The 21181-nt window shown below is 36.5% G+C and overlaps 1 protein-coding gene and 1 long non-coding RNA gene across 5 annotated transcripts; both read right to left on the reverse strand.

Moving 5' to 3' along the window:
• Positions 1-1726: 1726 nt before the first annotated feature.
• On the reverse strand, positions 1727-2791 carry LOC111832037. Of its 2 annotated transcripts, none has more exons than XR_002835166.1 (4): positions 2628-2791; positions 2437-2543; positions 2131-2304; positions 1727-2003 (listed from the first exon to the last, which is right to left on the reverse strand). It is a non-coding gene; the product is annotated as an uncharacterized LOC111832037 (long non-coding RNA). The 2 variants fall into 2 exon arrangements; XR_002835165.1 differs by having other exon boundaries at positions 1727-2018.
• Positions 2792-16042: 13251 nt separating this feature from the next.
• LOC17896304 (probable disease resistance protein RF45) lies at positions 16043-20365 on the reverse strand. 3 transcript variants are annotated; one of them, XM_006300650.2, is made up of 6 exons: positions 20250-20365; positions 19053-19922; positions 18823-18966; positions 16713-18394; positions 16458-16502; positions 16043-16253 (listed from the first exon to the last, which is right to left on the reverse strand). In XM_006300650.2, the coding sequence occupies exons 2-4, from the start codon at positions 19912-19914 to the stop codon at positions 16716-16718; spliced, it is 2685 nt and encodes an 894-aa protein (XP_006300712.1). In that variant the 5' UTR covers positions 19915-19922; positions 20250-20365; the 3' UTR covers positions 16043-16253; positions 16458-16502; positions 16713-16715. The 3 variants fall into 3 exon arrangements, with proteins under 3 accessions (XP_006300712.1, XP_023644103.1, XP_023644104.1); XM_023788335.1 differs by lacking the exons at positions 16043-16253; positions 16458-16502 and having other exon boundaries at positions 16898-17135; positions 17600-18394; XM_023788336.1 differs by lacking the exons at positions 16043-16253; positions 16458-16502 and having other exon boundaries at positions 17373-17492; positions 17600-18394.
• Positions 20366-21181: the final 816 nt, after the last annotated feature.

Here is a 21181-nt window from a genome sequence, read left to right on the forward strand (position 1 = left end):
AGACTGTGTTGTCTTGGCTTATAAAGAACTGAAGGGGAGCATATTAGGTCGACAAAGGTTACTTTTAGTTGAAGATTGGGAAGAAAGTTCTTTAACCATTATGAAACCATGAGAGTGAAGAGCTTTTTATATAATAATTGATTGTATTAGCTTTTTATGAATTGCTTCGTAAGACTTTGTAAAACCTTCTAAATATGTTGTAAAAACTTTTTAGATACTTTATAGAAACCTTTTAAAACCTTATAAAAGCCTTATAAAATCTTTATAAAAGCTTTGTAAAGCCTTATAAAAACCTTATAAAATTTATTTAAATAGTTTTGAAAGCCTTAATATACATTTAAACGCCTTATAAAACCTAGTAATCATTTTAAATACTTTGTAAAATATTTTTAAAAAACCTTTAAAAAAGCCTTATAAAAACCTTATAAAAGCCTTATAAGAACCTTATAAAAGCTTTATAGAATCTTACAAAAACATTGTAAAACTTTTTAAATAGTTTTTAAGACCTTAATATACATTTAAACACTTTATAAAACCTTTTAAATACTTTTTAAAACATTTTTTAAAAACCTTATAAAAGCCTTATAAAAGCTTTATAAAAAACCTTATACAAACATTGTAAAACTATTTAAATACTTCGTAAAAAATTTTTTAAAAACCTTATAAAAGCCTTATAAAAGCTTTATAAAAACCTTATAAAAACATAGTTTTTAAGACCTTAATATACAATTAAAAACCTTATAAAACCTTTTAAATACTTTGTAAAACATTTTTTAAAAAAGCCTTGTAATTTTTTTAAATAGTTTTGAAAGCCTTAATATACATTTAAACACCTTATAAAAACTTTTAGACCCCTTGTAAAATGCTTTAAAAGGTTTTTATTGATCTAACAAGGATCCTCGAGTTGACTCGATATATAATCACCCCTCAACGTCCAAGAATATAGTTCTTAAACCATTTAAAAACCTTATAAAATCTTTATAAAAGCCTTGTAAAAATTTATAAAAGCTTTATAATAGTTTTAAAAACCTCAATATACATTTAAACACCTTATAAAACTGTTGATAAAAAAAGAATGGATTTTAAAAAGAAAGAAATTGTTGACATGTTTAAAAAAAATATTTAAAAGGTTGTATAGGGATTTTAAAAGGTTTTACAATTTTTTACAATGTTTTTAAAAGTTTTAAGGAATTTATAAGAAATTTATACGGTTTTTAAATAGGTTTTTGAGGTGTTTAAATGTATGTTAAGGTTTTAAAAACTATTTGAAAAATTTTACAAGGTTTTTATAAGGTTTTATAAGACTTTTATAAAGATTTTATAAGGTTTTATAATGTTTTAAAGCTTTTATAAGACTTTTATAAAGATTTTATAATGTTTTTAAGCTCTTAAAAGATTTTATAAGATTTTTATAAAGATTTTATAAGACATTTATAAGGTTGTTAAAAGGTTTTATAACGTGTTTAAATGTATATTAAAGTTTTCAAAACTATTTAAAAACTTTTACAAGGCAAACAACGCGTTTATAAAGCTCTTATAAAGCTTTAATAAGGTTTTACAAGGCTTTTATAAAGCTTTTAACATGATTTTACAAGGTTTTTAAAAGGGTGTATGATGATTTAAAAACTTTACAAGGGTTTAAAAAGATTTTATAAGATTGTATAAAGATTTTAAAAGGTTTTAAAAAAATTAACAAAGTTAAAGGGTGTGTGTGCATTTATGTCTATAACAAATATTCGAATATTTTCATTGACAGACAATGCAACTTTAAAGATATATTATGAATCCTTAATATTCTATAACTGATGTACTACTTGTATAATCAAAAATACAAATAAGAATTGCAGAAAAGTTAAACAATGTAACATGTCGTGTTTCATATACAATATAAGCTCTCCTGCAATATAAAACCAGTCCGAGCCATGTTTCTTATTGTTTGATCCTTTCACACTAAATCCACATAAGCATGAGCTCCTAATTGTGTTGCATGTTGTATGTCCCACCTTCAACAAGAGCAACTTGAGCCAGATCATTAAACAACATTCCTCGCTTGGATTCAACATTATACAAAAACTGATGGATTTGTGTTCTCTGCAACATTCATAATTTTAAAAGAGAATGTATTATTACCTCAATGCAAGTCAAGATCTCTTGGGGGTGAAAGAGATTGTGAATATTGGGCATCTCTCCTCCATCCTCCTTTGTCTATAGTCTCAGGTGCTCCAACAAAGACGCACCAATCACTATACATTTACATCATCTCTTCTTCTATGTACAAAGACAATCCAAAATGAGATTTTCTACCTAAGTAGCATAAAAGACAACACATATAAAACAAATGCACGTAAGAATGAAAAACACAAGTAGCTAAAAGCAAATAAATGTCATTCTTTACGATATATAAACATTACAACTAATCAAATTATGAGACCAAACCTTCAGATCAATATCCATTAGTCGATTTAGGTATCACCTTAGACTTGGTTCAAAATCATGGCATTCCTGACACCCCATATGCTCAATTGACCAAACAAGATTTCCATCTATGAAAATCAATAGAACTAAATTAATGATGACGAGAGGGGATACAAAATGTCAAATAAGGTTGTGACAGAGAACTCCACTACCTCCGCTGCTATTTTGAGAAGCGAAAGCTAGTTCGAGATCGAATCGCAATGAAGTTGAGATTCGTTTAGATAGACGACGAGATCAGAACGACAACAACAGCGACGATGACGATGACGATGACGACATGATGATGAAGACGACGACGGCACACCGACAAAGATGAGACGACGACGACACACCGACAAAGACGAGACGATGACGACACACCGACGAAGACGAGATCGAGCAAGAGAGTTTGACGGCGAGAGGCAAGAGAAATTCCAAAACAAAAGAAATTAAGTTAGTTTTTGAAGGGTAGAATTGTCTTTTTGACCAAAAATGGGGGTATTTTTAAAAATGGTCTTCCTTGTGGGGTATTTTTAAAAAATTTCTCCCTAAAAGGGGTATTTTTAAAATTGTCCCTTTAAACAATTGGATACTTCAAAATTGGATATTAAATTGGGTTTGGATACATACATCGGATACTTCCCATATCTAATTTTAGGATTGTATTATTTCCATAACTAATTATAAGATTTCCTAATATTTTTTGGGAGATTTTCACAAGTAACCTTTTTATGATATCATTTTCTATAAGTACCCACTTTAGGTATCAATTTTCAAAAATACCCTCTTCAAAGTACAAAATGACTAAATTACCCTCATTTATGATAACCCATGATGAAGAAAAGAATATTCTTTCCAACAAAAAGAATATTCCCTCTGAAAAATTTCCCGCCAAAAATTTCCCCCCAAAAAAGTTTTCCCGCCAAAACATTTCCGATAAAAAATTTCCCGCCAAAACTTTTTCCGCAATTCCTTAAAAACCATTTTAAACACCTTGTAAATATTTTTGAATCTTTTAAAATCCTTTAAAACCCCTTGTAAATCTTTTAAAAGTCATCCAAAACCTTTCAAAATTTGACTAAACCTTTTAGGCATTTCGTTTAAGGCAACACGACGTCGTTTGTACTTGTGATTCTCATTTTTCGACTTAACAGAGATCGATTAACGATCCTAAACGGCTGTTAACTCCTCTGTTAGACTCTGTTAGAGGATTTGATTTGACGACATGTTCAATCTAGCTCAGGCAACAGAAGATGGTGATTTAAAAATAATGTCAACGAAAAGTCTATGATTTTAATTGCCACAGTGGAAATCGAGGATTAAAATGGCCAAAATTTGTTGGTTGGTTGGTTCTTTTCTTTGGATAATGGTTGAATGTGCTTGTGTGTATAGCCAGTGGTGGGATGATTGCCCCACTAAGTATTAATGAAATACTTATGCATCTATTTCTTTGATGCAGGTAAAAGCAAAGTGTAATCCGTGGAAACATGGCGAGGAGAGGAGGATGATCTCCGCGCTCATAGGTGTTTTAGATTATTGTTAGATTTGTTAGGGTGTTAGAACGGAATTTAGAAGCATGTTATGGTGCTCATGTTTCTGGAATAATGTTTGGTTGAACTTGTTGGTTTAATGGAATTAATTTCATGGATTGTGTTTAAGTCTTCTGCTGGTTATGTTATATGTGATTTAATTGATCTAAATTGATCAGGCTGGTTTAGTTGGTTTACAATTAGTTGGGTTAATCCGGTCTGCATGTTTTCAAAAAAAAAAAAAAACGGGATGGGTTCTTTCACACTACTCCTTTTACCAACAATTCTCGGTTTTAACGCCGTGACCGCCACCTCTATAGTGGGTCCCATGTTCACCATCAGCCCATGGGCCCATCTCTCTTAATGGGCATCTCGTCCTCTCACTAGGCCCATGATCCCACCATTATCCGACAGCCAGTTTGCTACGTCTGGGAGGGTTAAAGACTTGCTTACCAACCCTACAAATCAACACATGATCTTTCCCTGTGTTTTGGCCTCACTCACACAGTTTTTACAATCACTTCCCGGAAGGAATTCTGGAGTAGTCAAAGGATGGGTGGCCTTCCGGGAAGTGGTTGTCGGAACTGTGTGAGTGAGGCCAAAACACAGAGGAAGATCATGTGGTGATTTTTAGGGTCAGTAAATGATAACCCCATATTTTACCCAATTTAGGCATACTTTTATTGCATGTTTTTCATAGTTTGAGTCTTGTTTCATATGCATTAGAGTCTCTTTTCCTTCATTTTGCACTCTTAGGTGGTTTTTGCATTAGCATTGCATATTTTGTGAAGTTCGAGCATTATTAGGTGTTTTGGAGCTCTAAAAGAGAAGGAAGGTGTTATTTTCATTTTTGAGACTAAACAAGAGAATTGGAAGCATAAAAAATGAAAAAATGAGGCATTCGCCAACCAACTCGACCGCGTCAACAATCATCCGATCGGATGCAGTATACGTCCCTCAAAGATCGACTCGAATGAAGATCTTGAGTTGGGTTTTAGCTTTTGAGGTCTTCATCAAACTTGTTGGAAATTAAGTTATCTTTCCATTTCCGGTGATTTGAAGCCGATCCGAGTTGCGGTTCAAGAGTTATCACTATTTTAGTGAAGGTATATACATCCAGATTGAAAACTGAAGCTGACCCGACCAAGCCACTATCTGACCCGATCGGATGGAGTGAATTACCAGATTTTCAACTAAGCAATGGACCCGACCGAGTCTTGGATGGACCCGAACGAGCCCAACATGCACCCGACCGAGCTCACCTCAAACCGACTTTGTAATTCGTCTTTTTCTGTTTTAGGGCTTCCTGCCTTTAGTATAAATAGACCCCTTGGGTCATTAAGCTAAAGACGAGTTTTCATTAGGGTTTTCTTTGTAGCCACCAAACATTTCCAGAAACTTGTCATCTTTATATCTTTTAATCTATTGAGAATTTGGAGTTGTTTCCTTACAATATCTTGCTCCTTAGATCATTATCTATCTGGTTATGCAAGATTCAAAGATTTCTGGGTTTGTGTTCTTCATGATGAACTCCAGATCTGAGTAGTTTTTCTAGGGTTTAGAGGATGGGTTAGGTGATGAGGAATCTTAGTTTCTAGGGTTGCTTAAGTATAGAATTAGATAGATACCTTCTGGATTAGGAGATCTTAATGCTATATTAACCATGTGGGATTAGATCTTAGATATTCCAGCACTCAAAAAAGTGTTCAAATAGAATGTCTGATCAACTAATGCCAGAGATCTGTTTACTTACCCAAGAGATTGGTTGTTAAGGAGTAGATTGACATTAATGAGCTTGTTCTTTATGCCTATTTATAGTATGTTTCATCAATGAAAGTTGAGATTAGGAAGTGTTATAGATCTGATAATCTTTGCCAAGAGATTGGACTGATTAGGTTAAGTGGTTCATTGTCTAGGATTAGATCTATCTGAGCATGTTAAGCATCCCAAACATACTAAGAGGATTCATCACCCCATTAGCCCATCCTTAAGACCCTTTCCTATCTGATTGATTACATGCTTTTACTTATTGCTTTTAATATTGCTTTCTTTAGTTTTCTTTTATGCATTAGAGTTCTTTAAACCAAACCTTAAATTACTTGGCTTGACTTGATTAGATCTGCTATATCTTGATTGCTTACAATACATCCATTTGGATCGATAACCTCTTATGCTACATCGCATTGGGGAATTAAACTCCAAGGGTACAAAAATACTTGTTTTAATTTGGCGCCGCTGCCATTTGGATGTTATTTGTTCCATTTAGGATCCCAGTTCTATCTAGATCAAGTTCTTTTTATTTCCTTTCTATTTCATTACTGATTTCTATTTGCTGCTTGTCTGATTTGCATTTCAGGTACACGACTACTCGAGCCCGACCACCCAACCCGATCGAGTTACACCAAACCCGATCATGTCTGCTCTCAGCTCGACCGTGTCTCACCTCTTCTCATGAATCCGATGGACCAGTTCATGATGAATTTTCACTACAAGCACCACCCAATGCAAGTCACTTCACCTTCTTATCAATTTCAAGATGTCTATCATCAATCTTTCGCTCCACAACATGATTTTCAACATCCAGCACCTAGGATAGCCCCTGCTAAAGATTTTCAGTTGAAGAACATGTTGCAGCAACTTCTACAGCTGCAAGCTGATGATCAATTGGAAATGACTAGGATGTTCGATGAGTTCTCCAACTATATAACTTCCTCATTCAATGATCTGTCCCAAAAGTTTGACGCTTTAAGCAACAGGATCATGTATTTAGAAGCCAAGGAGTTTGCACCTCAACAAGCTATTCAACCTCAACAACAATCCCAAGCAAGTGACGTCCAGGCAGTTGTCAACAAAATCCTACAAAGTCAAACCGACAGCGATCAACAATACAGCAAACTACTGATGGAAAGCAGAAGGAACCACACTACATCCCTCCAACCTACAAGTCTCCATTACCATTCCCTGGAAGATTTAAGAAAGAAATCAAGGAGGAGTATAGAGGAATACTCAATACATTAAAAGGGGATGAGCTAACAAAGGCTTTGTTAGATGCTTTTGCCAATATTCCTTCCTACAACGTGATCCTGAGAGAGGTACTAATTGAAAGGATTCAAGAGAAGAAGGCTGCTCAAGAAAAAGCTAACCTTAAATTACTTGGCTTGACTTGATTAGATCTGCTATATCTTGATTGCTTACAATACATCCATTTGGATCGATAACCTCTTATGCTACATCGCATTGGGGAATTGAATTCCAAGGGTACAAAAATACCTGTTTCAGTAAACAAGTATTTAAGCCTCCCGGGCGTAGCAAACCGATCGTCAGATATTGGTGACTCACGGGCCTAGTGAGAGGACATGAGGCCCATTAAGAGAGGTGGGCCCATGGGCTGGTGATGAACATGGGGCCCACTAGAGAGGTGGAGGTTGGGGCGTTACACTACGCCACGCATATGAGGGTCGATAACCCATTTTAGTCTCCAAGAAAAGCATGTTTGGATAATGTACTACTTTATAAACCCTGGCTAGTAGAGATGAAGGAGATTTTAGAAGCCTCCATGACTGTTTTGCAAGCAAAGCTTGATTAAACCTACCAATATCACGAAATCCCAATCCTCATATGTCCTTTGATCTACAAACTTTCTTCCGAGCAACCCAATGCATCTTGTTTTTATCCTCATGAGCACTGCACCAGAACTACATCATGGCACTTGTAATTTGCTTGCATTGATGTTTAGTCAGCTTAAAACAGGACATTGCATAAACAGGAAGGGTCATTGCTTTAGATTTTAACAAAACTTTCTTCCTGTCCAAAGAGAGTGTCTTCTCAAACCAGCCACTTATTCTTGACTTCAATCTATCTGTGATAAAATTAAGGAGGTCGCACTTTGATCCACTAAAACACTCAGGAAGTCTCAGGTACTTGCTATCACCACCCTCTTGTTCAATACCAAAAAACAGCCCTAGCATTTGTCGCATGTAAGGGTCTAGCTTCTTCCCAAAAGTAATAGCAGATTTCTAGAAGTTAATCTCCAGCCCCAAAGCCTTTCCATACAGCTCAAGGCATTTCAAAATTTCAGTACACTCTTTAAGGCTTGCTTGACAAAGGAAAAGACTATCATCCACAAAGAGCAGATGTTGAATCGATGGACAGGAACGTGAAGGTTTCATTCATGTTAATCTTCCGTCAAGCTCAGCTTTATTCATGATGTGCACCAAAGCTTCAGCACAAAGAATGAAGACAAAAGGCGATAACAGATTACCATGCCGTAGTCCTCTTTGTGGTTGAATATATCCATATGAAGCTCCATTAATAAGAATAGAATATGAGACCAAGGTAAAAAAACTCATTATCCATTTCACCCACATGATATCAAAACCTAGCCGACTAAGTAGCTCTTCTAAAAAAGACTACTCAACTCGATCATAAGCTTTAGACATATCGGCTTAATAGCCATGAAATCTTCATCACAACTAGTATTTGTCTTCAAGGCATGAACGAGTTCATGTGCAAGTAAAATATTGTCTAATATCAACCGGCCGGAAACGAAAGCTCCCCGATTATCTGAGACAATAGAAGGTAAAATGCATTTTAATCGATAGCACATAACCTTAGAAACAATTTTCTATAGTACCGAACAAAGACTAATTGGTTGGAGATCAGTCATCTTTGATGGCTTTAAATTCTTTGGGATCAAACAAATATGTGTGAAGTTCCACATAGGCGGTAAGGAACCAGATTCAAAGAACTGTTGTTCCTCAGATATAACTTGAGGCCCAAAAATGTCTCAAAAAAATTGATAAAAACACCCCGACAAGCCATCAGCTCTTGGGGTACTGTCACCTCTAATACTGAATATTGCCACCTTAATCTCCTCGCCTGAAACTGGATGCGCTAGAGTGTTCTGATCCCCATCACACATCCATTTTTCTTTGCTCTGCTGCTTCCAAAAGAGTTCTTCCTCATGATAAGCTTCAACTAATTTCCACAGTAGAGTCTCCCAAAACTAAAAATCTGGTATTAGTTTAGCTCCCTCAATTTCAAGTTCATAGAACAGCCTCGAAATATTCTCCTGAGAGTTCTGGTTATTAGATTGATTCCAGAGAGATATACACCTTCTACAATCCGCAATATGGCTCATTAAGGAATAGTTATCCAAAGCAAAACCTTTATTCCAACCCTCTCTCACTACCTCAGAGAAATCCGGTTTCGAAACCCACCTGTTCTGAAACATAAACCGGCCTCGTTGTGACATGTTTTCATTCACAAACCTTGTGATGATAGGGCGATGATCAGAGCCAATCCTTTCCAAATACTTAGTTTGCACCCTTGGAAAAAGATGAAACCAAGCTGCATTACCAAGAGCTCTATCAAGCTTACATTGCACCCAAACTTGATTGTGTTCCCCAGCCCATGAAATTTATTACCAATACTAGCAATTTTCGGTTTACCAGACACCGAATCAATGCCATCGTCATCATCAGTCAAAAATCCAAACAAAGGATCATCCTTACTAGTTTTTGGAACCAGACAACTTGGAATGATCGATTCAATTCCCCCGTAGCAACAGTTTGCCGGTTTGAGGGATTAAATGGGCAGCGTTCCTTGTCATGAGTTAGCCTTTGACACTGATTGCATCGGCGCTAGATTCTCTCATACTCCATCCCAATGTTAATCTTCTCTCCATATGGGATCTAGAGTTCTCTAGAATTCTTCAAGGGTTTGTTTACATCAAATAGAACTCTAACTCTGACATATCCCTTGCTTAGTGGTTTCAAGGGATCAAAAGCAACAATAACTGTCCAATATGCGCTGCAATTTCCTTAATGGTATCAGCTGTGTTAAAGTTACCGGAATATTGCGAAGACGGATCCATATTGGCAGCACTTTCAAGTAATCAGTTGGCGGTTTCTCCACCCATCGCTCCAGCGTAATACTCCAGTCATTTAAGGTCCAAGCACTGATTTCTAAGACCGTAGTTAACTCAGACTCTGAATCAAAGAAGAAGTGAAACTGTTCATTAGAAAGAGCTATTCCTCTAGCTCTGTTGTACACTCGCCATAAGTGAGGCATTTCATGAATCAAATCAGACATCTTCTAGTTCTCTGGGTACAAAAGACGACCAGTGATACTACTCTTGTTTCGCAAGAAAGAGCTGAACTGCGGAAGGTTTTGCAGCACAATCAGTTTATCATCTTCAATCGACATCTCCTGCAAAGCTTTATCCAACTCATACTCTATGACTGCACGTAATTAACGTATCAAACAAGGGTTTTGAGCTTTAACACTAGTAGGTTCGACGACGGCTCTCAAGAACACGACGAAATAGGTTAAATATATAAAAGATCTCCAAAGATTTTGTAACAAAAGTGATTAAAACAGAAAATATTCTCCCAAATCCGGCGAAAACAGAGATATTCCCGGTTTACTTAAGTTCTCTCCCTAGAGAGAAAAATCGCTTTCCCAACTAAAAAAGAAAAGGTTCCTTTCATCGGAAAATCAACAACCTAATTCAACTCACTTCTTTTACCGGGCGGTGGAAGACTAGGGATATATCATTTAATCAGGAAGGGCATCACCAGCGTTAGGGGCGGCCGGTCCGGGGGTTACCCGCGATTGGTAATGGCATAAGCAGAAGAGGGATAGGGGGACAAGGTTACGCGCTGGGTAGCGCAGCGAATCTGTTTTGGGTACAGAGGGTCGAACCTATGCTAGCAAATGGTAGAGTTGTTACAAGTGAAACAGTTGGTACAGTTGTGTTAAATTTGCATCTTAGTTTCATTGAGGTTTTCTACATTAAGAATATGGGCTTTGATTTGATCTCGGTAACACAACTAATGGAAGAAAATAATTGTGTGATGCAATTGGCTGTTCCATTTTGTGTTCTTAAGGACCGTATTACGAGGACGCTGATTGGAATAGGTGAGCCGGCTGGGGGTTTGGTCTATTTTTGGAACACCGAGGTTGTCGCAGCTTCGAAGGGTCTCACGAATCAGTCCGTGGAGCTGTGGCATCGTGACTTGGGACATCCATCACCAAAAATAGTGGAGATGCTTTCTGATTTCAGTTTTAGTAGTAGTCGTACTTCTATGAATAAAGTGTGTGACATATGTACTCACGCTAAACAAACTCGTTGTTCTTTTCCGTTGAGCATTAATAAGACTTCAGAGATGTTTGAAATGATTCATTGCGATATATGGTAACCCCGTCTTTCTCTGGGGCTAGATACTTTCTCACCATTGTTGGTGATTTTTCGCGTGGAACTTGGATATATCACATGAATGCAAAGAGCGAGACACCGACAAAGCTTCAATTTTTTTTTTCTCTCGTAGAAGGACAGTTTGGAAAGCAAATTCGATCGTTACGTCGTGATAATGGTAGTGAATTTTTATCACTAACGACATATTTTTTGGAACACGGCATACATCATGAGACCTCGTGTGTGGGAACACCGCAGCAAAACGGCTGCGTTGAACGTAAACACCGTCATTTGCTGAATGTTGCTAGAGCTATTCGTTTTTAAGGTCATTTGCCTATTAAATTTTGGGGAAAGTGTGCTCTAGCTGCAATGTACCTCATCAATCGGACACCATCTGTGATTTACAAGGTAAAACTCCTTAAGAAATTTTGTATGGAGTTAAGCCTTCTTATGATCATCTTTGTGTTGTGGGTTGTGTATGTTATATTCATAATCAAGACCATCACGGGGATAAATTTGCAAGCAGAAGTCGCAAATGTGTATTTGTGGGTTATCCTCATGGGAAGAAAGGATGAAGAGTCTTCGATTTAGAAAAGGAATTTATTGTGTCTCCCATGACGTTATTTCCAAGAAGACACTTTTCCATACCAAAAGAACGATACACAAGACATTGGTTTGGTCGATGAGCATCCATCGTTGCAACCACAAACCTGTCTCGGTGAAACTCTAGTCTCTCACCCGTCTCTCGTGGAAGATACACCGGCAACTGTAATTCCAGCTGCAGACACGACGACTTCAAGTGCATCTTCAGCGGACGACAGCTCTAACGATGATGAGTGACAAGTAACTCTGAAAATGGAAAAGAGCACGTTGACTACGAAATTGAAGTAGACCTTGATATGGATAATGCTCCAATTGCTGTTCGCAAAGAAGCTCGCCAACGACGTCCACCGGGGTATCTCGCTGACTATGATACTACACTTGTGTGTACTGGATCTAGCTACTAGTTTATATCCTCTATCTGATGTGTTGTCTAACGAACGCTTCTCTGCAAGTCACAAAGTGTTCTTGGCTGCTATCACCATTGCAAGCGAACCGAAAAATTTCTCTGAAGCGATGCAAGATGCTCACTGGAAAGATGCAGTTGGAAATGAAATTACCTCTCTCGAACTGAATAATACGTGGACGCTTGAAGACTTACCTGACGGGAAAAAGGCCATTGGTTGTCAATGGGTCTTTCGTATTAAACACCGTGATGATGGCTCCATCGAACGTTTCAAAGCAAGATTAGACGTTTTGGGAAATAGACAAGTTGAGGGTGTTGACTATGGTGAGACAATTGCTCCAGTTATTGAAATGACAACACTACGTTCTTTTCTTGCCGTGGTCTCCGTACGAAACTAGGAAGTACATCAGATGGACGTCCATAACGCTTTTCTACACGGTGATTTGGAAGAAGAAGTGTACATAAAGCTTCCTCCGGGTTTCTCTAAGCCAACTGATGGGAAGGTATGTCGTTTAAGAAAGTCTTTATACGGTTTAAGCAAGCGCCAAGATGTTGGTTTGCTAACCTTTTGACGTCTTTGGAAAAATATGGGTTTCAACAATCTTGGTTTTGTGTTCAAGAAAGCGACGACTGAAATAAGAGTTCTTGTTTATGTGGATGATCCGGTTGTTACGGGAAATAATGTTGAAGTAATCGAAGCTTTCAAATTATATCTCAGCACATGCTTCCACATGAAAGACCTTGGTGTGTTGAAATATTTTTTTGGGAATTGAGGTAGCTAGAAATTCAGAAGGTATATATTTGAGTCATGGTAGGTTCGAGGATCTTGCGCGGCGGAGCGAACTCCTCGAGAGAAAATATACACTTGATATCTTATGAGAAACTAGACTACTAGGCACAACCTGCTGCATTTCCTCTTGAACAACATCTTCAACTTGGCCTGGCGAAAGGTTCTCTTCTACCCGATCCCAAACCATATCGACGATTGGTTGGGAAGTTGATCTATATCAACGTCACTCGACCCGACTTGGCTTACTCCGTGAACGTTTTGTCCCAATTCATGAAAGCTCCTTGTGCAGATCATTGAACAGCAGCACTACGGGTCGTTCGATATTTAAAAGGCACCCCAAGTCAAGGAATCTTGCTCCGGTCCGATTCTGATCTCCAAATTTTAGCATGGTGTGACTCCTCATATGCTGATTGTCCATTGACTCGACGATCTACGGCCGGCTGGTTAATACAACTTGGTGCATCTCCTATCTCTTGGAAGACAAAGAAACAACAAGTGGTTAGTATGTCTTCTGCTGAAGCTGATATAGAGCAATGGCTTGGACGAGAAAGGAGTTGATATGGCTAAAGGCATTATTTCTTGATCTCGGAGTTATTTTGAAGCAACCTATGCGATTGTTCTGTGACAACACCGCTGCCTTGCATATTAATGCTAATCCGATTTTTCATGAACGAACCAAACATATTGAGAAGGATTGTCACTTTATACGCAATGAGATTAAATCCGGGAGCATTGCAACAGCACATGTCTCTACAAAGATCCAGCTAGCTGATATTCTCACAAAATCTTTGGGAGAGATTGAGTTCAGCATGTTCTGGTCAAAGCTGGGCATTTTAAACCTCCATGCTCCAGCTTCACCTAAGCATTCTAATAAAACACAGAAAACATTCTCTATTAATCGACTCTGAATTTATCAGGGCATGAACACAAAAATAAGCTACATGGTGACTTCTCACAAGTTTCTAATCCATGAACGTATATAGAGAAAGAAGAAGTTGTTAGAACGGTCTCCCTCTATTATGTAAGTTGACTGGCCAAGCCCGAGTGCTTCAGAGGAGTTTGTTTTTTACCAGAGACCTGAGTTCATCAGTAGATTGCCGCTTCTTGAGTACATTCATCCACGGTTGGGTGTTCTGAATGTTGCAAGCAAGTTGATTCAGGTCCAAAGATCCACATTTCTTGTGGGATCTATCAAGAACTTGGTCAAGGCGATTCAGTTACTCATCTTCACTACAACATGTGTGACATGGTTTACCTGTTAGTGCATACATCTAAAGGAATGGTAGATGCAACAAAAGAGAGGAAAGCTCTGAACCAAGATCACAAGTTGGAATCTTCTCCCACGGACTGTAGCGGAGCTCGATGGGATATCTTCAGGTGTCAAGACAATGCAAAGCTCGCTAAGTATCTGAAAAGGAAAACGAGAATATTTCAGAACCCTCCTAAGTATTGTACAGATGACTTTTTGAGTGTTATCATCTAAAATCATTCAGTTGTTGCATCTAATTAACCGTTGCGTTTCGTTTCTGAGTGTTTTTCTGTGTGTTTTAGGCATCATGCTAGTTATATGAAGGACATTACCTAAACGAATACCACAAGAGATAACTAATAACAAGAGTTTGGTAAGCAAATCAAACGTTTTGTGTATCCCGTGGAAAAGTTGAAAGAACGAGACACTTAATCTTCTTTATACGTTTCAGGAGTTGAGCCATTTTCATTTGAGCAGCGTCGTGGTGAAGCCATTTTTATTCCGACTGGTTCTACCTTCCAAGTTAAGAATCTAACGATGAAAAGGAAAAGAAGGAAACACTTTCTTTTCTCGTTTGTTTACATAATAACTGATTCTTGCACATGTATGTATAAACATAGTCGAACGTTCAGATAGCATTCGACTTCTAGTTTCCTGAAAGCGTTAGGGAGGGCGTGAGACTAGCTGAAGAGATTCGATGTTTACCTAACGACAATGAGGCAAAAACATCAGATTGTAGAGGTACCAAAACAAAACTATTCTTGATTCCTTTTATAACATTAACCCTCAAATGCCTTATTGCTAAACTGTTGAAGTTTTTGGGTTTTAGATTGGAAAGTTGTCGCTATACGCAGCAAGTTCAGCTATCAAAGAGGTTCAAAAACTGGTATTGGATCCTAAGTAAGTCTTAAAAACTTTATAATGGATAAAGCAAAATCCAAATCTTTGAGCTCAAAATATTTGGTTTTTTATTGTAATTGTTGCAAGATTGGGAGCAGAGCTGGGTTTCGATCGAGTTTCTTAACTTGACCAAAGAAGTCACTGAGAAGTTGGACTATGCAGTAAAGCGTCCGCAGCTGATCAGCTGTCAGTAATCAGATAGGCCTTGTACATACATTGCTATGAATTTAATGCACTCTAGATAAGTTGTATCAATTAGATAGTCTACACATGTATATGCTTTTTATGTGAATCATTCCCTTGAAAACATCCCACTCGATAGTAGACTGGCTGTTGCAAGCTACTTCTTTTTTAATGAATAAAAGAAGAAGCAGAGACTACCAAGTGCTAAAGGCATGGGCATTGGCAGTCCATGTCCAGTCCCACACCCAAAAAGATAAAAAAAAATCAAAAAATAAAATATATAAAAGGGACGTACCTCCAAACGGGACCGTTCTCTGCTTTGTGTTTCACTATTCGCGGGCCCCACTGACATGTGGCGGCCCGCGATTGGTTACCTGTTTTTTTTTTTCTAAAAAATCTATTAAAAAAAAAACTTTTTTCTGAGTCCTACTGATGCCCATGCTCTAATAGCTCAACTGGTAAAGATATTTGGCAAAAGCTCAAAAGTCACCGGTTCGAGTAGCGCTTGGGACGAAACCATATAACATGCTCTGGTTTCGGGTCTGGGGGATGTATGAGTTTCGGCCCAGAATCTCTTTCATTATTAAAAAAAAAAAAAAGAAGCAGAGACTTGCAAGTAAAACAGAAGTGATTGAATTGGTTGATTAAGCATAGGTTTTAACCAACTGTAATGAACTGGAAATTTGGTTAAATTTCATTATACAAGGGGGATCTTGGATAAAGCAAGACTTGCTGGTGAAAACTAATTTCATTATACAGCAACACACAAGGTTTAAATAAGTGTATCATTCAATACTCAAACCAGCAAACATAAAACTTAAAAAAAAAAAAAAAAAAAAAAGAAATTTGATACAAACCACAAAAGCATAACACAGTCTCGTTTATTATTCGGTTGATTCGCTGGTGCCCAAGTTGGTAAGAGATTCAGTTCAGATCATGGTCGGCTACAAAAACATAAGAACCAAAAAGAAAAAGTCAATGAGATTCAGAAGAAATGTTCGTCTCTGTTAGAAAAAATGTGACACGGTATATATATGGGTAAATTGTTTTTAGAATCTATTTTGCCAACAAACACTTCATTTCTCTTTCAGAAAAAAAAAAAGTTTTATTAGAGAGGCTAAAGAGTTTCTAGACGTTTCGTCGAATACCTTCAAGGGCTTCATCCAGTTGATGAAATTGAAAACCATCATAATCTGCAACACATAGTCACATAGCATCAAACGAGTTCCGATGAAACTAACTAAAAGTGTAGTTTAGGCTATCTCCAATGTATTCCTCTATACATAGAGAAAAATACAGTTTCTCTATAAAAAGAATAAAAAATAGAGTTCTATATGCTCTTACGTAAACTATTCTCCTCCCACACAAATAGCTGAAAAATCATAATTTACCTACTAGTTTACCTGCTAGTTCCCGAATTCATCAATGTAAACAGGATGGATGTGTTTGACTTTGTAATAATCTGCTCCTCCTTCCGACCATCTATTCTTCCAATCCTCTCCCATATCAAAAAAAGTCAGTTCTTTTAAGGATCGCAGCACATCATCAGGAATCTCCTTTAGTTTCTTGCAATTCGAAATAAGAAGAGAATTGAGAAGTGGCATGGAGCCTTCTTCTACTATCCATTCTTCCCACTCATCTAATTCATGAAAACTTAGTGACTGCAATTGAGGAAACCCACCCCTAGAGCAAACCATTCTCCTCCCACAGAAAGAATTTCGAATTAAAAAAACATCTTTCAATTGACCAAACTTCTCTAGAATGGGCATCGGATCCTCCTCCAAACGACACTCCTCTAGAACCAGCTTTGTAAGACTTGAAGGAAACTGCAATTCATTAGATAACAATGGAATATTTATATCCAAATTCAGCTGTTGGAGATTAATGAATTCGAATAGACTTCTCCATTCTTTCGTCCCCTTAGCAGCCCCGTTAAGTGTTATATCAAGAGTTTCCAGGTGTCTAGCTCCACCTATCGATGCAGATAGGGTTTCTAAACTGATCTCACCAGTTAATCTGATTTCAAGAGTCCTCAACATGGTCATACCACAAAGATCCTCTAAACTGCAATTCTCTGTTGAGAAATTAATCAAGATCTCCAAGTTTACTAGATGGCTCAATTCCAACTTTGTCTCCATATGCATATCATATGGTAATCTAAGGTATCTCAATTCTTTCATCCCCTTCAAGACATTAGGCACGAATATAAACTCTCCATCCACATATAAATTTAGATAGATCAGCAACTTTAGATTTCCTAGAGAAGATGGTAGATAAGATATGTCCGCACCTTTTAAGCTCAGATATCTTAAGTGGATGAGCTTTCCAATGCTAGAAGGTAACTTCCTTCCTTTGAAAGTGACTCTAGGGAGATGTAATACTCTCAGCACTTGTAACCTTGTAAAGCTTACACATGAAACTTCACAATAATTTTCCGTCACATACTTCTTGAGAACAATGAGAGATCGAACCTTTGAATTATTTATCTCTCTCTCAACATGTAATGCAGATGGTTCATGTGAGACAAATCTCCGAGATGTACTTTCAGACGGGGAGCTGTTACCGACAATTTGTAGGAAGTTCTCTTCTTCTGCTTTTGACAAACAAAGATCTCTCATCAAGTCATGCATACGGCATTTCTCAAATCTCCAAGTGGTACTGACTCTTTCAGATATAACCATATTTCTCTTTACCAATTCTTCTATGTAGCTATCTCCAACATCTCTAATGCTCTCTCCATTGGTATACTTGATTATTCCTTCTGCAGCCCAGTAATAGTACAAATTTTTTATACTTATTTCGTAATCTTCTGGAAAATGGGCCAAGTAGAGGAAGCAATACTTTAAATGACCAGGCAGCTCTTCAAAGCTCAGAGACAATACACGGTTCAATAAATTGTTGTTGCCATCATTGGCTCTTCCAACGAGATGAGATTCAATATTCTTAGATACTCGTTCCCAGTAGAGTTCTGTGTAATTTTCAGCCAACAATCCTCCTAACACCCTGACAGCCAAAGGCAATCCCCCACAATGTTTAAGCATTCGTCTACCCATCTCTTCCATTTCCTTAGCAACTTTCTTCGGTTCTACACAACATCATCAAACAAATAAAAAATACATCATTTATACCATGAAAAGAATTTCAGTTCAGTATGATGTAATAATGATATACTACAATAAGCTATTTTAAAGCTATGTCTTCCGAGACATAGGTAATCCTCGTTATGACGATGGTCTCCGTCTCTGGTTCTCCACCCGCTAATATTCACCTATAACTTTTTAAATTCTGTTTTATTTTCCAAATACTTTCTAATTTTTCAAACCAACTGAAACATTCTTTGTACACATGGTTTTTAATTGAATAAAATTTTACATTCAATTCAAAAAAAAAAAAGCTATGTCTTGCGATCATCCCTTCTTGAATGCTTACCAGATCCATTCATATTTATGTGATCAAAGTCTATAAGAAATATATATATATATATATATATATATCCTTCATTTGAATGCTTACCAGATGCATCTTTCATTGGTATCGCTATTCTTTGGAAAAGTGTCCAACTGTCTTCATCAGATAGGCATTCTGGTTTGAAGTTGATAAATGGTTCTTCACGTCCAGCGACTCTTTCATTTCGTGAAGTAAGTAGCACTTTCCAACCTGTACAACTTAAAAATTAATATAACACAGAGAGCATAATGAGTGTGATTGTGTGAACTGGAATTTTATCTTTCTTTCATCATCACCTTTATTGTGTGGAAATATTGGCTTGATTAGGTTCCAATCTTCTTCTTTCCATATGTCATCAATGACAATTAATGATTTTGATGTTTCCAACAATCTAGAGAGTTCATCTTGGAGTCTTTCTTCTTTCATCTGCATGATTTCGTTTTCTTCTGCTTTGGTTCTGAAACTTTGCAAGATATTTTGCCACACAATCTTCCGATCACAAACTTGTGAAACACATACCCACGCAAGTCTATCAAACTTCTCCGTAACCTTGTCGTGATGAAAAGCTTGTCTAGCAAGGGTGGTTTTCCCAAGACCACCTATCCCGGTCATTAGTACAATTGGATCATCATCTTCCTCCACCAAATATCCAACCAACTTCTCTACGTTTTCTTCCAGCCCCACAAGATTGCTTTTTTCCTGTCTAGCGAATTCTTTTCTTTCAGGAAGAGGTTCTGGATCCCTCATGTCGCCAATAATCTTTTGTACTCCTTTAGTTTCCATATCACGAATCACCTTAGAGATCCTATTACTTAAGCTTCCAATTTCTAAAGCGATTTCCCTGCGTTCAGGAATGATGCAAGCAAGTCTTCTCATATGTTCCTTGATGCCACCACTTTTTTGGAGTTGGTCTTTTAGGATAAAAGTTTCAAGTATATCTTCCGCGTCAAAAATGATTTCCTTGATCACTTCCACACAGTTCCTCACCCTCGCACTTGTATGCTTTTTAGCCTCTGCGTCTTCCATAAATGACTTTAACCTGCCTAGATCAGTTTTTAGTTCATCAACTTGATCTTCAACTCCCTGAAATTGTTTGTGTTCATGGCTCAGTAGGTCCCAAAGCTTTTGTATTCCAAATGACAGAAGCTCCGTAGCCATAGTGCCTCCTGCTTAAATAGTATGAAAATAACAACCAAGTTACTTAGTATTTGACGAACATTTATAATCACACCAGATTCACAAGAGCCAAATATCACAAGTTCCGTAAGAGGTATAACAAAGCAATATAAGATTTTCATAATTCCATTAAAGCCTATATAAACTAGTGAGTAACCTGTAAGATCCAATCAAACTGCCAGAAATTTATATGGATATAGACAAGGTTTTAGTATCAAAACTTGAAAGATATATAGAGATTTCATTCACCGTAAACAAAATTTGTTGCCATGAACAAAAGAAAACAGATTGATAACATTAAAAGAAAAATGACTAACCTTTTGAAGAAGAGAGATTCTAGCTCTTTAGCTCATCCTGAGGAAGAACTACCTTTATGTTTTCAAGACTTAATTTCCCTTCTTTCTGATATTTTGTTTCTCAGACTTTTCAACTATCGACAACTCATGGTGTTCTTAACCACATACTTTTTTGTCTATCTTTCTCTTTATCTATTCTTTTTTTTTTTGCAGAAATATTTTTCTTTTGTTATGAAATTATTATTTTATATATAGGTGTGAGGAAAGTAATTATATAAGTGTTTGTTTTATATTAGTATATATATATATATATATTAACATTTTCGAAGTACCTTTTGTGTTCTACCCTTTTATTTTGTAATATTTGCATAATTAAATCCTTACCATTTGATTAAATAGAAAAAGTTTAACATAAATTTTGTAATTAAATCATAATAATTTTGCAAAATTAGAAATCAATATTTATTGCATTTAAACAAAATTTCCTAAAATCTCTCCCTAATAAATCAAAGATTTCTCCAACATCTTTATATGATCTTATTTGTTTTTAAATTTATATTATTACATAAACATATATATAATAAAAATAAAAATATAATTTTTTTTTGCATATGTTGCAATTTGAATTTTTAGAAACGGATGTATATTACTCAAACGATACAAAAATGTATGTGCTAAAGTATTATTGATAATTGTGTAGAACGGGTCATGTGATGGAACGGGTTATAATTTACATAATTATGATTATAGATATTTTTACGGGTTGTTTACTATAGTATAACTCACAAAAATATTTTAATATGAAATTATATTATGTAAACGAATATTATGTCAGTATCATTTCATTATTTTAAATATTATACTATTTAATTAATTTAATCAAATTACGATTACATAAAAAAAAATTATCATATAATATTCTACGGGTTAAATCATAAACTTAACAATCAATA

This window comes from Capsella rubella, unplaced genomic scaffold (genome assembly GCF_000375325.1).
Source record: "Capsella rubella cultivar Monte Gargano unplaced genomic scaffold, Caprub1_0 scaffold_2, whole genome shotgun sequence".
Taxonomy (NCBI): Eukaryota; Viridiplantae; Streptophyta; class Magnoliopsida; order Brassicales; family Brassicaceae; genus Capsella; species Capsella rubella.

Excerpts from the sequence above, each read along its gene's own strand:
- LOC17896304 (XM_006300650.2), bottom strand. The coding sequence starts at position 19,914 with ATGGCTACGGAGCTTCTGTCATTTGGAATACAAAAGCTTTGGGACCTA. Across the intron at positions 18,967-19,052 it reads AATATTTCCACACAATAAAG|GTTGGAAAGTGCTACTTACT; the intron begins GTGATGATGAAA and ends TAAGTTGTACAG. Across the intron at positions 18,395-18,822 it reads ACCAATGAAAGATGCATCTG|AACCGAAGAAAGTTGCTAAG; the intron begins GTAAGCATTCAA and ends GATGTTGTGTAG.